The 20,150-nt window shown below is 45.2% G+C and overlaps 1 protein-coding gene across 1 annotated transcript in view; it reads left to right on the forward strand.

Annotated features, from left to right (window-relative positions):
* Positions 1–20,150, forward strand: part of WHRN (whirlin) — an 871,032-nt gene that overhangs the window by 288,648 nt on the left and 562,234 nt on the right. The window contains exon 3 of the mRNA XM_078640355.1: positions 9,614–9,826. Coding sequence (XP_078496481.1) covers positions 9,614–9,826 — 213 coding nt within the window. The remainder of the gene's footprint in view (positions 1–9,613; positions 9,827–20,150) is intronic.

The following is a 20,150-nucleotide window of genomic DNA, read 5'->3' on the forward strand; positions in this document are numbered from 1 at the left end:
TCGTTCCTTGTGTGGTGCGTAAGCCGCCCTCAGTTCAATATACGGAAATACACAAGGGAAGGGGTAATATGAGAGTAGAAGAAGCAAATAAAAGTGGGGCGGGTTCTGTCCCTTGGATGTCAGAACTAAGGGCCTGATTATGATGGCGGTCAGACAAGCGTCCGACCGCCATCCTGTCGGGAATGGGACCAGCTGACAGGGCGTCGGAGATTCCGCGGGACAAATTACGATCCGGCTGCCGCGGAGGTGGTCGGAAACATGCCTCTTATCATTGAGGGTTGTGCTGTGGCCCGAAAAAGGGCTGCAGCACAAGCCACACTTCTAAGAGCCATGTTTGTAAACATCCCTGCATCTTGTAGCAGGCACCATGCGGTGCCTACCCCACGGTGCAAGGATGTTTAGGGGGGCACCGTAGCTGCCACTCAGACTCCATAGCAGAGAGTCAGGAGGAAAGGGGGCCAGCTAGGGACCCCCAAAGTTTCTCTCTGCAGGCCTTTTCATGGTGGGCAGACCGCCATGAAATGGCAAGCGGAAAGGGACATTGTAATCCCTACGCTGGTGCCTGAGCAGGCCCCCCCGAATTGTAGAGATTGCAGTCCCTCTGACGGGCTTATTGAGCTCGTCATATGCAAGGCGGACGGTCCCTCCGCCAGATGCCTCCGCCTGCCACATCCTAATGCGACGGGCGGACCTGCAGGGTCCCACCGCCATTGTAATCAGGCCCTAAGAGCACTAGGAAAAACACAATACACTCCTGAAAGTGTGACAAAAATGGAAGCACAGGCTACACAAATATTACCAAGTCAGTCTTTGGGCTAGCTCTATATCCTGTGGGGCTGACAACCAGTGGGATAACATTCAGGATATGAGCTTGGGGGAGGCTGGGTGAGTTAAGGGTTCGGAGCTGATATCTGTGGGAGACCAGCACATCACAGGTTCGGCTCCCGACAGGCCGACTCAAACCTTCATCTTTCCGAAACTTATCAACTAGTGCAGTTTCACTGGGTAATACGAACATATGTTGTTTACAGCACTGCAAACTGACAAAAGCATGGCTAGCAATGTGTATATAAAGGCAAGTTATTGTTCATAAACCGGATATGGAAGAAGTATTTCTGAGGCCTGTCACGGAAGCAGTGTGGGGGGAGTGGAGGGTTAAACTCAAAGAGACATGACAAGTGCAGCATGCTCCAGCCTGACTGCTTCCAGGAGGGCTTCTTTGCTGTAGCGTTGTGTTAAGTTTGAAAGTTTAAAAGTGGACACAGGAATAGACTTTTAGAACCCCCTTATCAGTACCACTCGACCCTCCCCCCGCAGTTTGCTCCTATGTCAGGAGTGACACAATTCTACGAGTCTAGCATTCTTTTGTTACACGAATCCCCTAACCTCTGTTCTCCAGGGGTTTCAGGACTTACTTACAGATGACATATAACGTCAACACACCCAAACTATAACTCCCAGAACACTCTAGGTTGTACAATGAAAGTGTTGATGACATGAAGCAAGGAGACAGCCCTGCCTCTTCTGGTCTGACTCCAGTTTTAGGATTCGCTGTACTGTAACCAGACACTGCAGACTCTCTGGGTCAGAACCGCTGTCTTAGAACTTCCAGTGCCTCCTCCATGGAGCAAGCTCCCTGGGTCTGACTCAGGGTAGTCGCCATGCTTGGGAACTCCTGGCCAGATGTACTATTCAATGCTCACAAAATACTAGTGTCAGTTTGCGACCAGTAGTTTTCCGACCACTAAATATTTTAAAAGGGGGAGGAAAAGCAGAATCGGAAATGAGTCACATTCCGACCTACCTAATTAATATTTATTAGGTAGGTCACACATTGCAACTGAATTAGACGGGCAAACAACAACCACTGGGAGGTGACCTGCAAGGGTCAACAGGCCACCCTATCTGCGATTGAATATCAAAAAGCATTTTTTTTTAAGTGCAGCCCATTTTCCATAAAGAGGAAGATGGCTGCATTTTTTTTTTTTTACTTTTTTCCTCAAAGTTTGTTTAAGATTCCTGGAGACCACTGCCTACACGTCAACAAACATTTTTTAAATGTATTTTTTTAATTTGTTTACATTCGCACAGGTGGAGTGGTCCCAAGGTGACCCCTTCCATTATGAAAATGTGCTACCACCTCCTTTTAGGTGTCAGTACATTTTCAATGTTTTGCCGGTTTGTGTCCCCGTCACCCTTCCCCTCTTCTCCCCATGCTGTGACTCTCACCCTCCCCATCCCTCCTCTTTCCCACCTTCATTATCTGTCTATTTCCCCTACTCCAACCCCCCCTGAATCTCTCACCTTGCCTTCTTTTCCCCTTACGTATTTGTGCTTATTGTTTATCTCAACCTTACAAGTAACTATGTTGCCATGCTCTAAGAACTGTGTAACCTTTGTAACGATGTAACCTGTAACTATGATCTGATGCTCATGTAAAGCGCTCTGATACCTCCGGGTCTAGCCAGCGCTATATAAAACTTTTAAAATAAAATAAAACTGGACTTTGCTTGTAAAACATTGATACATAAGATACCACTTTGGTATTTGGAAGGGACGCCTAAAACACACCCTGACAGATACTGAATCAGTATTCATTGGGAATCCCATTTTAGAGTCACAATAACTTTTCCTACTCCTAAAATGGGATTAATACATCGGAAAAAACATTTAAACTGTCACAAGTACCGAATCGGAGCATTTGCTATGTTAACATGCTTAGTTGACAGTTGACCTCCAATTTCATAAATGTAGCTGCTTTGACCTCCAGTTTCATGATTTTAAGTGCTATCTTCTTTACAAGGAAATCTCAAGGCCTATCCCCCAGTATCTGGATTTGCTCTTATAGCTGCACATGTGAGAATGCCAAGGGTAATTATGCCTCAGTTTAAGGATGTACTGTCTCTCTGTGTCATGTTGTTTGCTTGTATAGCATTGAAAAAGCCATTAGGCCACTTCAAATGTCTGTGAATACAAGGCCTTCATTTTAAGGACATGACCTTGGAAAGGAATCTAACACAAGGACTTTAAAGGAAAACGACAACGTATTTGAGTGGCACATGAGAGATATGATTCTCCTTTGATGTTTAACTGGATAGGACCATGGTAATAAGGATGTCTGGTCCCAGACCTCAAGTCACAGCCTAGGAATCCCTCAAAAATGAGGTACTGAGGGTGGTCGTCCTGGTTCTTCTATAGCCATTCTATTGGTCCTACATGCTAAGGTTGGACGTGGCATCCGGGTTTTATTAGTGCCCCCTGGCAGGCTTCCTAAAGGTGATGGTAACAGCTGATGGTGCCCCTACAGTGACTTTTAGGTGCATTGCTTGGATTGCCTAGACTCCTCTATACAGACTGCGGTCCGCTGGCCAAGAAGTTGCTTGAAGACTTAGACTATGTCTGACTTCAAGTGCTCCCCCACATCACAAATACCCCCTTCTGTTACTTCTATGTGCTCTACTTGGGTCCTGTAAATTCTCTTTCAGACTGCTGTCAGCTTTCGAAGAAGTAGCTTTTAAACCTAGATCATGTTTGATTGTGCATACTCCCCAGATGACTCTCACTCTCTACAGTGACTTCTAGGTGCTTTACCAGGTTACAAGAAGCTAGACAGAATATACCAGACCAGCCTTTTGTAATACCTTAGCGTCCACCTTTTGTAGTAAGGTAATGAGTATCTATGATTTGTTTGCGGCTCAACCGGTATTGAATAATTTTACCCAGTCTGCACTCCTTGATGCTGGAAAAGGGGATTCTCAGGGCTCTTGTACTGCCATAATCTCCTATCCTCACTCTTCACGCTCTGATGCAGAAAGAATGGGTCCTCTTGACCCCAATAATCCTTACCCTTCACATCTCCTTGAGTTTCCGCCCATAACAAGTGAGCAAGTCATAACATTTCTTTCCGTTACCAATTCTGGTTCACCAATGGATCCGTGCCCCCCACAAGATTATACACTCAACGACCGAGTTAGTCGCTTACCATCTTACTGAGTTATACAACCTTGTCTTCAAAACTGGAATCTTTCCTAAAATGTGGAAAAAGACATCCATTTAACCACTTCTAAAAAAACTTAACCTGGACAAATCAGATCCAGGAAACTACCATCCAATTGCCTGACTGCCTCCACCAGCAAAACTTCTGGCAAAAATATATGAATCAAGTACTGGCCTCAATCATCAACCATAATCATATTCTGGACCCTTCATAGTATGGTTCCCGGAGTGGTGATAGCACTGAGCTTGCTCTGATCACGGCCTCAGAAGAAATCGGGCACTCTGTGGATAACAGGGCATGGCGGCCTTCATATTACTGGATCTTTCAGCAGCATTTGATACAGTAGTTCATAACCTCCTAATACATTGCCTCCAGCAAATAGGCATAGCAGGCATGTTCTATCTCTTTTCAAATTCTTCCTTATGGACTGGGAACAATTTGTGGAAGCGGACGGTCTAAGGTCCCAGAATTTTAAACTTCCATGTGGTGTCCCTCAGGGCTCATCCCGAAACCCTACTCTCTTTAATATATATGTGGTTCCCCTGGCTAGACTGATCAAATCTCATGGCTTTGCCACGGTGTCGTATGCCGACGACACCCAGATTATAGTTTCTATCTCAAACAACACTGGGGAGACTACTTACAACTTTCATGCCTGCATGCAACTGGTGAGCAGTTGGATGTCTGAGAACTGCCTCTAGCTAAACTCTATAAGACCGGGGTCTCCTTTTTGGCATAGATTCATCCATCTAGTCCTCGGATTGGTGGCCCTCGGAGCTGCCCCCCCCCCACTCCTGCCACTAAGGCGAAGAATCTGGGAGTCATTTATGACACCACCCTGTCCTTCTCCCAACATGTGAACACATGCAATCACTTCATCCACCTGCTATACATTGAAGATTCAGTGGACAATATTTCCTTACATACCGTCGGACCTACAGAAAACTGTGGTTCTGTATTTGTCTTGTCTTGGCTTGACTACTGTAACAGCCTTCTGACTGGCATAAACATTCTTGAGAAATTGCAGGTTTTACAGAACTCTGCTGCCCGTTTGCTTTTTGGTATCCCAAAATATTCCTCGGCCAAGCTGGCCCTCAAAGCTCTACATTGGCTTCCTGTCGAAAAGCAGATTAATTTTAAGGCACTGCATCACCTTTAAGGCACTGCATAATCAGGGACCCTCTTATTTGATTGACCACTTCCGCTGGTATACCCCGATCAAAAACATGAGATCCTCCTCATACATGTTAGTGGAGGTCCCCAAACCACATTTATCAAGCTGGAGTTGTAAAAGCTTTTTAAACATCACAACCAGATTTTGGAATCGTCTGCCTTACAAACTTAAAAACTCGCCTGACTTGATTTCTTTTAGGAAAGGCTTGAAGACCTGTTTATTTACTGCATAATTTCTGTCTTTTAGGACTCTAGTCTTTAATATAATCTCAGTGATGGCCTGATGTTGGTTGACAAGTGCCTAGACGCCCCAGAGTATTAGCCGCACTATACAAATAAAAAAAATCTTTAGATTCCCCGAAGCTGTCAGCTTGTCAAGAAGTGGTTTGGAGACTTAGATCAGCTCTGAGTGCGAGTGCCTCCCCCTACTTGTGTTATGCTGTGTGAAATGCCAAACAGATCTGCTGTGACTGTTCCACCTAAAAGAAGAGGACCTTTGCTGGAATATTTGCCTCCCTGGGAGAGCTGGTGGGGTACACTCATTGACCCAATGCTCACAATCGATGCTGTGTTCCTGCACTATGCCCATGCCCTTAAAACATTATAGGAGTTCTGAAGGATGAGGCCTGCCAGTCTGTCACCAATATGTTTCGGCTGCTTTGGTGGTGGAGCAGGTCTTCTCAGGGCACTGTTACCTCTCAGTCTTTCAACATTCAAACAGCGATCAACTACACACTAGTCCACCCTCAATACACAGCATACAAAATTGAACACTTGGAGAATAAACAATTCTTGTTATAAAACAATCCAAGGATAGTGGCATACCCTGTTATATATTATGTCCATCTGCCTAATTAGCTACTGATGTTGTTTGTTATTCATTTATCCTAAACCACAGGAGAAAGAACCCTATTTGAAAGGTTGAGTGAATAGCTGGAGGATAGTCTGTCTAATAGTACTGGGCCCCTTAGTTCTCCTTGTATGGGCAGGTGTATTGTCCCCAGCTGGTTTCACCCACAATCTTATCACATGGGGTGTTTAACTAAGGAGTGCATCACTCCAGATAGTCACTCAAGATCAAACAGGATGCAGCAGTGTTATGGTATTATCTTATTCCTGCTACTTTATTAATGACAATTGGTTATGTTGGCTGGGTGCTTAAGTCCCACACTCACAATCTTGGGGCCCCTATGACGACAAGCCCATTAACATATGTAAAGAAGGAAAAAGAAGAAAGAATGTGTATAGCTGTACTAAAGGAAACATGTTAAAAATACCACACACCGGAGCACATTCCCAGGTTATTTAACTCATTTCAATTGATATTTGTGGTCATCGTACAGGCTTTACCTATCATAATAGTTGGCCTACTCAAGCACAGTCTCCCAGTCTTTACCTGGGCTTCCTGCTGCTTGAGGACCACCCTGGGTGTGTCAAGCCCTGCCCATAGGAAATCTACAGCATTCCTCTGCTCTCCATCTCCATAATATGGATCTGCTCTGTCAGTGACATCACCAGTGGCAGGCTGTAATTTTGTGTTCTCCTTTCACTCGACCAGGTTGTGACACACTCCTAGTTTCTGTTTATCAATTGCCACAAGGAGGCGTAAGCCCCATAGTGAAAGAGGAAGCAGTGCAGTGTGCTTACCAGGGCATTCCTCCCTTCAAGTAGTTGCATCAAATGCTGCTGTTTCTACTTTTGTGAGTGTTATTGCTCATCTGGTTTATTTTTTAACTCAGATAGTTCCCTCTTGCAGTTTTGTCGGATATGGTAAGATTAACTCATACATGCTGGGATTATTTGTAGAGTATTTCAAGTACATAGGAACCAATTAACAAATATTTTGTCATCTGCAATAATGAAAATACTGCTCTGTCTGCAAAGCAGTCCTAAAAGGACTCCTGGCAGGCGCAAATGGATTTACTACTGTGGATTTGTTCCCCTCAAGGTGAAGAAATCCACAGTAGTACATTGCACGAAAGGGGTGGGAAATTGGCATTACAAAGCATGGCTGTGTCTTGTAAGTTTTTGAATATCGCCAAGCATTCACAAACTCCTATGGAACATCTTCTCTCCCTGAAAATAGTAGGTAATTTACTCCAGACAGGAAGTGATGTAGCTCACCTTCCGGGATGTGTAGTGGAACAGGTCAGACCCTGATCTGTTGGACAGTAGAGAAAGGGCCTTCTCCAAAGGTGGTCTTTTTCTCCAAAGAGAAGAAAAGGTGCTGATGCCCAGTGGGCTCTGTGGTTGTTGTGTTAAAATCTAAGCTATGTAGATTTCAGCACAAAGGGAATATGAGCCAATGTGGTATGTGTCATCTGACATTCTCAGTAGTTTTAGAAATCTGCAGCTGGAGCAACTTTTCAGGCGTGCTAATGGGAATATTTGTGAAATTGAAAAAAAAGTATCTCTGGCAGAGATGAACATCTCTACATGCACTTCTAAGTTTTTCTTTTTGTGCCTTGGGCCCATTGTGATGATATAGAATGAAATCCATCAATCCATGTAGACATTTTAGGGGAACATCATACCCTCTGGGTTAACTATTGAATACATTCACTGGCACAGTCCCTAGAGGAAGGAGAACTCAAGGCATGTTACAATCAACTACAATATGACCTACGCCCACAGAGAAATGCCCTTTTAATGTTTCTGCATTACCTAATTCTGGGGAAAACCTGTAAAGGTATAGGAAAGCTGTAGAAGAAAATAAGGGAAAGGATTTGACTTCTTTTTTTTTTTTTATTCATGCATGTTTGGCCAACTAACTCCCCCAACCACATAGAGTTCCTGAGTTTCTGGTGGGATAAAAATTAGATAGTGATTGTAGTGTTTTGTGACCCTTGTGGTCCTTTCCGAACTCCTTACAAAGTTACATAATCAGTTGAGAGGTGTAGGGTGTCTCTGGTCAATAGAGTTTATGACGCGGTGTATTAAGTTAACATTTGCATGCCAAAGTATAAAGATGTGTGTTACTGAGCTGCGTGTGTGGTGTTGTCATTTGCATGCTCCAGAGCTGGGGAGGACATCACAGTCATCAAAATCAAGGAGTGGAATAAGCTAGATGCTGTGCAAGTTCAACACAACTCTATGAACAGATTGCGCTAAACTCCCACAAGTATCGGCAAGATCTTGCCTCTAGATGACAGCTAATGCTCCAGATGTTCAATTGAAGAAGAAAAGGGGGCAAACAAGTTAGGTTAATACCCAGCATTATATCATTTGTGAGTAGTAATATTTAAGATCTTAAAACAGCTTTGGGAATAATCCAGGAGTTCCCACAAAATCTTAAAATATTCTTTCTAGGGCTCATAGGTCAGCAGATTCAGTATTTAATGAACCTGGAGTATCTAATGGCTAATTCTTTGGGGGTCACTTTTGGCAATGTCACTAACAGTTCAAAAATGGAATAATCCGGGCTTTCAGAGAATGGGAGCTGAAGGTGAGGATATAATGGATATGGAAAACAGTTTCTACAGAAGGTGGCAACCGCAAACTAAGGAAATGGTTGAAAAAGAGGAAAGTCGGAGAGAAACAGTAAATTACGAAGTTAATTGTTTATTTACCAATATTTCTCATTTTGTAGTGTTGGCAGATACTGTGTTTCTGCATAAATACAGATCCAACTAAGGACATATCTTAAAAGTCTACTATAACATTTAAAATAATTAAGAATGCATCTATATTTGTTTATTCGTAAGATGCTTGTGTGACTGGATAAACAACTAGATTCTTTCAGGCAACCAGTCAAAAGTCTGTCTTCTCAGTAAGTCTCTCATGTGGCTGCACAGGGGATTGTCCAGCACATCACATCCAAACCTCCTTTATACACTTCACAAGGATGAACTTTTTGTATAGGTATCTCGTAGTCTCACCAGGCCACTCTGTCGGATGTACGACGGTACAACGCGTGGTATTACCACGCGTACCGTTACAATGCGTTTTTTACAACGCAAGTCGTTACCACGACTTGCGCTGTAGGGGTGCTGGACTTAGAATAGTTACATTTACTATTCCAACACCAGCCTACGTACAGTAGGGAAGGTGTTGGAATAGTAAATCTACTATTCCTTGTCCTTGAGCGCCCTCCAGCGCAAGTCGTGTTTACGACTTGCGTTGTAAAAGACGCGTCGTAACTGTAGTGCGGGGTAACATCCGCGTTGTAAAGGATGTTCCCCACTCTGTCACTGTATCATATTTCTCTAAGATGCTTTGCTAAAGATGTCTCTGATATCTCACCCATCCCCTCTCTAACAGTCTCTATGCACAACTTTGACATATAGGATATCCCCTCCCTGACTCACCAACCAGCCAACACTAACATCTCTGCAAGCCTGTCTTTATTTTACATAGAACCTTCTCCTAAATGTGTTTATAACTTCTGTAGTGGCATATTTTAGAAAACGTTTACTTATGTTGAATTCCACAAATATTTTTCAGGTTCTGAAGGGTGCTAAGAAGTTGGTCCTGTCAGTTCTGTCCATGGGACGAATACCCGGAGGCTATGTTACCAATCACATTTACTCCTGGGTGGATCCACAGGGCCGAAGCATCTCACCACCCACTGGTCTCCCAAGGCACCAAAATGGGAACGCCCAGGAGGGGGGCCGAAGAAGCAATCTGCAACTTCTACAGGACGGTGATGAAAAGAAGGTAATTTTGGCTTTGAATACCTTATGATGCATTAATTTGGGGTTAGGATCTGGAGGGGGAAGAATAGCATTTTAAATGTGAAAACATGGGGGGGTGACAGGCAAACTAACATTTGTTGGGAGATTAGGGAATATAAAACAATAAGGACTAAGTGACCTGATTGGTCAGCAGTGACAAGGGCAGAGTGACTATAGAAAATGTTTCTAGATATGACCTTGGTCAAGTAACATTTATCCATCATTGCATTACTGAATGACCGACCGTCTTCTGATCAAAAGGAAGCGGAAGAGAACACTTATTTATCCAGGGAGACAAAATCGTATTTTTGACATACGAAAACAAGGATGCTCATTGTTGATTATTGACTGGAAAAAAGTTTGAGAACATTATTATACCAGAGAGAAACCATTAGAATTGACAATGTTTTTTGAGATATAATTTAAAGTTGTGTGCGATTGTTTAGTTCAAAACTTGCTATCCTGTGTGGTGGTGATTTCAAAGAAAACATGCAGAATTATCACTCCAGACAAGTCAGAAAAGTCCCTTTGTAATTGGACGAGGACCTGGAAAAATTGTTGAAGGTCATGGATAGAGTGCAAGAATCCTACAAAGCCTTGTTTACATGGAAATATTTATCTCTCGTGGTTGCAGAATGCTACCCTATCTGTGGCACAGGGCGTGAACCCAGTTAATATTCACCCTGAAAAAGCCCACCTGAATTTGGGAGGATGTTTTTCACATTGAGAATGATAATGGAGTGGAAGAAGACTCCGAATTAATGTTTTCAATGAGTCTGAAAGAGTATTTTTTTCAAAAATAAGAGTCACTGGGTCACAGAGCAAACAAACAAGGGGAATACGTTTCTGGGATCAAATGGCATGAGTAATTTTGCATCAAGGTACAATATTACCCCAGTCAAAATTCATATAATTTCCTCTGCAGAAATGACATGAAATCGCATATGATGCGAACAGCAATCGCTCGCATCCAATTCATTTGTGTGATTCCTGTGCTCCCACAGTTCCCGTTTTACCACAATAAATTATTGTTTACCAGACATGTAATGGGGTAGTGGCATAATCGTCGGCCTTACATGTACAAAACAGAATGTGAAAAACTGGAAATTATTTAAAATTACACCAGCAAAAAGGAAATGTCACCACCTTAAATACAAGTATGGGCAGGTGTAATTCATGAGAGAAGACGCAAATTGTAATGCCAGTGTCACCGTTTCCGCTGAGCGGGCTGATTATAACAGGGTTTGCCCCAAGTGCCAGGGTGTTCCTCGGAGGGAGGCACATCCGGTAAGCAAAGCTAGCATGAGCAATAAATTTGCCAAGTATTGGTTTTTATAGTCAAGCATGTTACAAAGTAATGAGATTACATTATACAATGACCCCTAAGGACTCGATTTGAAATTGGAAAGCAGGACTTGCAATGTGGAGGAAGAGAAACGCATGCGTTAAGTTTGTAAATGCAGTATATGTAAGAAGGATTGTACCAAATAAACCAAAATGGGAGACACAAATATCATCTTCTGACAAAAAAAAAAAAAGCCTCTCCATTTTCCTCCAAAGGATGGCGCCGCTATGCTGTGTCGAAAGACCGAATTTTACTCTAATGCTGTTTGGCCCAATCATGCGGTTCCTATTACCATCCTCAGCAATATTTTCATCTAAACATGAAGACGAAGAGACAGTAGTTGTCATCGGCATCGGCCAGTGGACATTCTGGGCCAAAAACCACATTGTGCCAAGGATTCCTGCCAACCAATAGACATTGGACTGTAAAATGCCTGCCCCGCTCACAGGACAGCTCCTAGGATTGGCATAGAAGGATACTAAAATGTTGATGAACATCAAAAGATGTTAAGTGAGAAAATTACTGAGCAAAGATGACTACTGATGGAAAATAATTGAAGCCACCATTTCCAAAAGTGGATTACAGTTTTGATGTGCTCAAACCATTACTGTTCCATATAAGGAAGGAGGGCGGACTGTCAAGCAGTCGCGGCTGCTCCTGTGAATTAGTAGTGGGACGGGGAGGGTGGAAGGAAGGGGGTGAAAAAAAATTATTTACCTGCCGGCCAGCTGGCCGCCGCTGCCTCTCTTTCTGGATTCAGTTGGAACAGGAAGCAGGTTAGGCTCCCCTAAGGCAATCACAACAATGCAATGCAGCGTTGTGATTAGTAAGCACCCAGGCTCCCCTGAGCCAATCAGCTTTGTGATTAGTCTGAGCGCCCAAGTTCGGCGCTCAGATGGGGAATGGAAGCCTTGGCATGGTCTCCACCCAGGCTGTAATGCAGCATGGGAGGAGAACATGCAAAGTGTGCATGAATGTTTGACCGGCCCTAGAGGGTGCCACCGCTCCTCCCCCCTGTGCAGCCCATCACAGAAAATAAAAGGAAAATAACATCTTGTTATTATCATTTTATTTTTCCTATTATGCCATGCTGAAAGGCAGTGGGGCAACGCACCTCTGCATTAGCAAAGGAGCCGCCCCTGCTGCCAAGCCATAGGTGTGAAGGAGAAAACAACTTCTCCCCACCAGCAGGAGCAGGTCCACACCATTTAAGCAGTGCAGCAGGTAGAGATGACGGAATCGATTCGGGAGTGTCTAGACGGGGGCGGCAAAGCAGTCCTGATTTTGCTGGACCTCTCTGCCGCCTTCGATACCGTCCCCCATGCGCTCCTCATGGCCAGGCTATCCACAATTGGCATTGGCGGCAATGTCCTGGCCTGGTTGTCCTAATTTCTTTCTGGGAGGACACAGCAGGTCTGGATGCCACCTTATGCCTCTGAGCCTAAACCTCTTCTTACTGGGGTTCCACAGGGATCTACCCTTAGTCCCCTACTGTTCAACATTTACATCACCCCCCTGGTTTATCTAGCGGAACAGTACGGGGCTAAGATCATAGGGTATGCTGACGATACGCAGCTACTCTTTACTTGGCCAGACGATCATTTGGACACTTCTATGGTCCAGCTCTGCCTGTCTTCAGTTTTTCGTTGGCTTACCTTGGCTCAGTTAAAATGCAACGAGGATAAATCGGAGGTCCTTTTTTATGGCTCCTTCCCCCTTGACTTCAGGAATTTGCTGTGGCCCCTGAATATTCCCTGCCTCAAGGTGACAGGTGGCCCTGCGAAAAATCTTGGGATCTGGTTTGGGGAGGATCTAAGATTTGAGGACCACATAAAAAAGTTATCCGGGACCTGCTTTGCTACTTTAAGAATGCTCAGAAAATTCTTCCCACTGCTTCCTAGAGAGGCTAGGGAGACTGTCGCTCGAGCGCTCATTTTAGCAAGGCTGGACTACGCGAACGCCCTGTTTAGTGGCATTCCTGCCTACTTGGTTAAGCGTTTGCTGGTCATTCAGAATGCCGCTGTCCGTCTCCTTTTTAATGTCCCGAGATGGAAGAGCGCCCGGTCTCATATGTCCAGCCTTCATTGGCTTCCCGTACCACAACGTATCCTTTTTAAATCCCTAGTGCTCTCATTCAGAGCCACGCACGACCAAGGACCTGCATATTTGAAGAAGAGATTTACTCTCTATGCCCCTAACAGAACTCTTAGATCATCCTCTCTGTTTAAAATGACCCTCCCCCGGTTTAAGCGAACCAGGCTAGGAGGCCAGTCCATTGCAGTAGTAGCAGCCCGAGCCTGGAATGCCCTTCCCTTTCATCTGCGTTCCAGTCAATGTTTAGTCCAGTTTAAGAAAAATCTTAAAACCCATCTGTTTAAGAGTGTGATATAAGCTGATTCCTGTATGTTTTCCTCTTGCTCTTTCCCACCGCGCCAGGATACTCCCAAGTAACAGAGCGCGTTATAAAACGTTTTATACATACATACATACATACATACAGCACCAGCTGTTCACTTTCCACTGAAACGGCATCCACTCAGTGGTCGAAGTGGGTTGGATCGGCAGGATATGGTGTGCCCCAACTTTTTAAATTTAATAGAATCTGTTCCTCAACTTTTTTATTTTAAAAAGGTTTCCCGACCTGGCAGATAACCAAGGCCTAAAGGTAAGGCTCAGCCATTAGGGGACAGGCGGGCTGGGAAGAAAATGAAAAGAACTCTCTTTTCCTTCTTGCCAGTGACAGTTTCCACTTCTCCTGTTCTGCCTCTGGCAGCTGTTCTCAAGCCCACCTCTTCCTTTCTCTTCTTCCCTCGCTTTCTTTCTCTGTCTCGCGCCTCAAGAAACGGCTCTTAGCCTCTCTTTTCTCTCCTTTCCTTCATTCTTTCCCCTTTGAAATGGACCCATAAAAGAAAGAAACACTTTTGCCGAAATGTCTTTATTTTCTGACATTTTTCTACTCCAACGTGCAACCTTGGGACAGAGAGAAACACGCATTTGCAATGCAATAGGTCTCACATTTATGATTGTTTGAGCTATTGGCATTGTAAATGACAATGCCTTTTATGTATGTGTTGTTTTTAAAACAGATAGATAAAAGGCATTGTCATTTACAATGAGCATAGCTTAAACTCTCGCAAATGGGAGACGGGATGTATGTCAATATGACGCGGTGTTTACACCGCGCTACCATTACAACGCAGGTATGACAACGCAAGTCGTTACAACGACTTGCGCTGGAGGTGCTGGACTTAGGAATAGTACGATTTACTATTCCAACTCCAGCCTACGCAACAGTAGGGAAGGTGTTGGAATAGTAAATCTACTATTCCTTAGTCTCTAGCGCCATCCAGCGCAAGTCGTTGTAACGACTTGCGTTGTCATACCTGCGTTGTAATGGTAGCGCGGTGTAAACACCGCGTCGTAATGGATGTTCCCAGGGAGACGTATTGCATTGCAAATGCCGAGAGAGCGTGTCCTGCCTGCACTATTTGAGAAAATAGTGCTTGGAGGATGTAATTAAAGCCTACCGAGCAACAACACGCATAACAGGGGGTGTCGCCATAGAAGGTTACAAAATGAGACAAGCCGGTACTAAGGAGGGACTACAAGGCCTTTTCACAAATGAACAGCCACAGTTTACGGTGGACAATGGCACAAGCCACTAAAAAATGTGGGCGGAGAGTGGGAGGAGCTTCAAGTCCCTACCTCAATACAGCATGCATCGCAGAGCAGCGCTGCCCAGGCTCAACACTCCACTCTGCTCCATTCTATTATGCACCACTCCACTCTGCGCTGCACCTCACCTCCACTCTACCCTGCACCTCTCCACACCACTTCACTGTACTCAGAACCCATCTACTCTACTGCACTCTATACCATTATGCTCTATCACACTCTACTCCACTCTGCGTCACTCCACTTTACACCACTGCAATCAGCACTATGCCACTCTACACCACTCTACTCTATGCCACTGCACTCTACCCTTCACCACTATGCTCTGCCCTGCCCCACTCCACTTTGCCACTGCACTCTACCCCACTCCATACCTCTGCTGTCTATGCTATGTCACTGTTCTCTAAACCACAACACTATACACCAATGCACTCTACACCACGGTACTCAAAACCAATGCACCCTACGCCACTGCACCTATGCCAACTACTCTGCACCATTGCACTTTATGCCACTATACTCCACAACATTCTACTCTGTGCCACTGCACTATACGCCACTCCATGCTACGTCACTCTACAGCATAGCACTCTAAGTCACTGCACTCTACATCACTGCAGTCAACGCCATTCTATTATACTCTGCTCCATTAAACTCTGCTCCACTGACACTCTACTCCACTCTATGCCACTCCACTCTACAGCACTCTACCACACTCTATGCGATTCTACAACACTACTCCATTATAAGTCGCACTACGCAACTCCCTCTATGCCACTCCATGTCACTTTACTTCACTCTATTCTATAACACACTACTCCACTCCCTTCTATAACACTCCACTCTGCTCTACACCACTCCACAACACTCAACTCTACTCAACTCTTGACACTGTACTCCACTTTACACCACTCAACTCTACGCCCTTCCACTCTATGACATTCTACGTCAATGGCGCTCCATAACATTGTACACTACTCCATGACACTCCTCTCCACACTGGTCTGTGACACTCTATAAGATGCCACTCTACTCCTCCACTAACTTTTAGCCACGCTGAACAGCAGCCACTCTGGTGTACAACATTTCTAAAATGAAATGAAATGAAATGAAATGAAAATGAAATGAAAATCGTTTTTATTAAGCGCTGACAGCTGTCCTGAGGCGTCCAGGCGCTAAAACTACCATCAGTGCTCTTAGAAGAGGAATGGAGTAGCAACCCTATTGATTAAAAAGAAATGTTTTAAGCTGCTTGCGAAAGCTCAGAAGGTTAGAGTCTGCTCTAAGATGAAGTGGTAAGGTGTTCCATATTTTCGGGGCTTTATAAGCAAAGGATCGACCTCCGGCCCTCGCTCTGTGAATCCTTGGGACTTGGGCTAGGAAGGTAAAGCCAATAGCTCGTGTAAGGCAAAGCCAATAGCTCGTGTATAGGCAAGACCCATTGGCTTTGCCAGTGTTTGTTTATGGCACAGATTACAGCTGATAGCCAAGCACAGAAACATCACACTATATTGTGCCGAAGTAGTGTGTTCCTGCTTGGAGATAGCCCCATTGCTACTGCCTGTGAGAAGCATCCCTTTAAACAAAGGCTGTTTCCAGAGAGCATTCTAAGGAGGGCACCCCAAACCGGTTCTGACGTTTAAGACAGTAGATCCACATCGCGTCTTGAAAGTGTGTATAGGGATGGTATACAATCCATCCAGTTTCTTGCAATTCCTTGCCCTTCTTGACCAAATAAGCAAGCGCTCACACAGAATTGGAACAGCTGCCGTGTAAACAGCCTGGTGTCCGCCTCACAGCCTGTCTCCCAGAGGTGAGGAGACATCCCTTGAAATCTGCACTTTCTACTTGATGAGCTGAGGGTCTCCCTAGTGCCTAGTGCCTAGGAGCCTGCTTGCTGAGAGTGGAAGGAGTGTGCCTGGCTCTGCATAAGAGACTTGGAAGGACGAGAACACTGCACACCATGTGCCTGGTATGTGGAGCACCCGGAGAATGAAGACAACATCAGAAAGCAAAGCCAGGAGCGGCATGTATCGTGATTGGATCTCCCAGTCTCAGTGCAGTCCCTTCATGAGGTCTGCCTCAAAGATTGCAATAAACCAAGTGCTGTCATGTCCACTTTGAGCCACTAAAGCTGTGATCTAGGGCTGATGGCGCCAGAAAAACAAGATGTGTTGCCACTGTGTCAACTTAATCGTCCTGGGAGGCTACAACTGTGCATCGCCTTTGTGAGCCTGATTGGGTGGTTGGACCGGCAGGCTACCGATATAAGCCTGATGGGCCAAGAAGGCCACAACTGCTGGCGAAGCTGCGCCTTGACAACTGAAACTGCCATGCAGAGTTCATCCAGCGACGTTGATACTAGAGAGAGGCTACTAAGAAGACAGAAGGCCCAATATATGCCAGGGGTGGGAAGGAGTGACTGAGCGACGCTTCTAAGCGTCATAGGGATAGCAATGATATAATGCGCCCCTATGGTTAGTTCATTCCTCTGCCATAAAATAGAGGGGATTGTAGATCCTAGGATTACCTGGGTGGGGAGAAGAAGCTGGGAGGGTGTAGTACCTTGTAGATTTTGTTCAGAACCAATTAGAGCAAAAATGTGGTAGAGATAAAACTGTGAAGGCCTCTAGGAAGGGTACCCTGATAGGAACCCAGAGAGGGAGTGCTCTGGTGTCAGGTTAGTAACCACTGAGCAAAGATTTTCCCTAGACACACCCAGTTGGTTCCCCCAAATTTGCTTTCCAGTTTTTCCACAAGACATTGTCACTTATCCACCAGTTTCAAGTGTATCACTGACACCAACTCCAGGAGTCATTACCTTGGGTAGGTGAAGGCCTAAAGAGCCACCTGATAAGACTGTAGGCCAATGCCAGGTGCCGGTCCTAACCCTTGGGTGGTGAAGCAGGATCCCACCCTTTGCTCTACACCCTGACACCCAGTACTGGCACTCCAGTCAGTGGTGTCCTGCAGGATATCACTCACTTACACTTGACACAAGAAACTGAATGACCAAGTTCTAGAGGTCGTGCTCCATAAATTGTGCCCCATGCCTAGTCGAGGTAGGCTCTGACATGGGAATAACTAGTGAATCTGCCTGCTAGTGGCTCTGACCCTGCCTAATGCCAAAGTGTCCATATCTTGGGTCAAAAAGGAGCCCAACAGCTCTAAAAGGAGGGTCCCCAATTCTATCACACCCCCCCCCCCCCCTTCCTGGGAGATTTTCAGTTTCTTCTGTCTCCCACACACACAGGAGGAGCAGGGAAGAGACAAGTAATGCACGGTCACCTCATGGGCAGCATATGTCAGATACAGAAGGCAAATTTAGACCTCACTGGTTGTTTCCACCACCATCATAATCTCGCTCAACAACCCCACCCCTGGAGGAACACACCAGCCATCCCTGCAGACACTGGTACACACTCTGGACTGGATTCAGGCACACGTAAAGGCCTTATTCTATCCTTCTGACAGGACATACGGGGTGCTTCCCAATAAGTAAAAAAATTAGATTTTATTGCTTAATTAATTTAAATGATTGAAAATAAATAAACGAATACAAGCATTCTTAAAAAACATTTGGCGAATGTTTACATTTTCTCTCATGGCTCCTATTCTAAACCGTGGCTATTCGTGCAATAACAGTGAAGTTGTACAGGGCAAGTGTTGGGAAGTATGACTCTACTCCGCGTCTTCATGAGTCCTTGATGACCTGAAAGTGCAGGGCACAAGCTCATTTGCCTTATGGCAGGCACAAAAGGGATTTGTAAGTCGCTTTGTTCATTTCTGACAGGGCCAACTTCATAAACTTGAGAAATCGAGGTCGGAGGTGCCCTGTAAGCCAGCTTCTACTGCTGAATTACAAGTTCGAATGTTTAGGCCTTTGAATATAAGTTTCAGCCAAAAATGTCCTTCCTAATGGTAGCTTGCCCAGAAGCCTATAATACAGCACATCTACTGCAATCACTTTGCACACTTCACATATATATCAGAGAACACAGCACTGCAAATAACAGTCTTCAAAACACTGAAAATGATATGGCTGCAAACCAGCTACTATGACATGTATCGAGCACGGGCCAAGGAGGAGTTTATCTCCCCGCATAACCACTCATGCTTCGGCCAAATGTTTGGTCAAAAATTGCACCGTCATTATTGGTCTGTGCCTTCTAGAGAAAACATGGCCGAGATAGCTCCAAAATGTGAGGAACTGTAATGTCAATCATGACAGAACTCTGGACGGTCCGTCAATGGCGCACGCGCTTTGTAGGCCGACTCACTCCATTGAACTATAGAGTCTCCTTCCAAGTATTTGGAAGGATTCACGCAAACCTGTGTTGTTCTGACTAACCCCTCCTAACAAACAAATGCCACTCCAATGTCCTAAACCACTCCAGCAACTCCAATGTACTGTCAGCTACACCAGGAGAAGGTGGCGGCTCAGCTCAGGAATGCCCAGCTCAGGAATGCTCAACCAGCACCAGTCCACAAGTTCAAGAAGCACTGTATTGTCCTCAATTCAGGACCCACTTCTTCCCAGAACTACTTTCACCCTCAGGCAGCTGGGCACCGATCCAGCGAGACACCATACACAGGAGCAATACAGCACGTTCATTACACAAACTCAATTCTATAAACATAAATAAAGGATATCAAAAATTAAAGCCAGATGGCCTGAAACCTTTGGCTGCGGGGGTTATTCCCCCGCTGTGCTGGGGGGGCGCACAAAGCGCTCCGGTGTTGATGACGAGCTCAGCTCGTCATCAGTCACGGTGCTCGTGTGCTGATGACAAGCTCAGCTCGTCATCAGTCACGGTGCTCGTGTGCTGATGACGAGCTCAGCTCGTCATCAGTCACGGTGCTCGTGTGCTGATGACAAGCTCAGCTCGTCATCAGTCACGGTGCTCGTGTGCTGATGACAAGTTGAGCTCGTCACGGCCACACCCGTTTCCTTAGAACGCTCAGCACAGGGGGGGCAATTATCCCCACGGGTGAGCGTTCTAACAGCCATGAAGAGCTCAGCTCGTCATCTGCACACGAGCACCGTGGCTGATGACGAGCTGAGATCGTCATCAGCATGGGAGGGGTTAATTAGGTGGCTTCTAGAGCAAATTATATTTTTTAAATGTCTTTGCGATGTAGCAGAGTAAACACACGCATGCCGAGCTTCCATAATGATTGATGTGTATTTCAAGAAGTTACGCCCCAAGATCAAATATAATTGTGTTCTGTATCAGATGTCCATATCAAACCCTTGGGTAGGATTGGCAGGGCGGGCAATAGTCAT

Source organism: Lissotriton helveticus, chromosome 5_1, assembly GCF_964261635.1.
Source record: "Lissotriton helveticus chromosome 5_1, aLisHel1.1, whole genome shotgun sequence".
In the NCBI taxonomy this organism is placed as follows: Eukaryota; Metazoa; Chordata; class Amphibia; order Caudata; family Salamandridae; genus Lissotriton; species Lissotriton helveticus.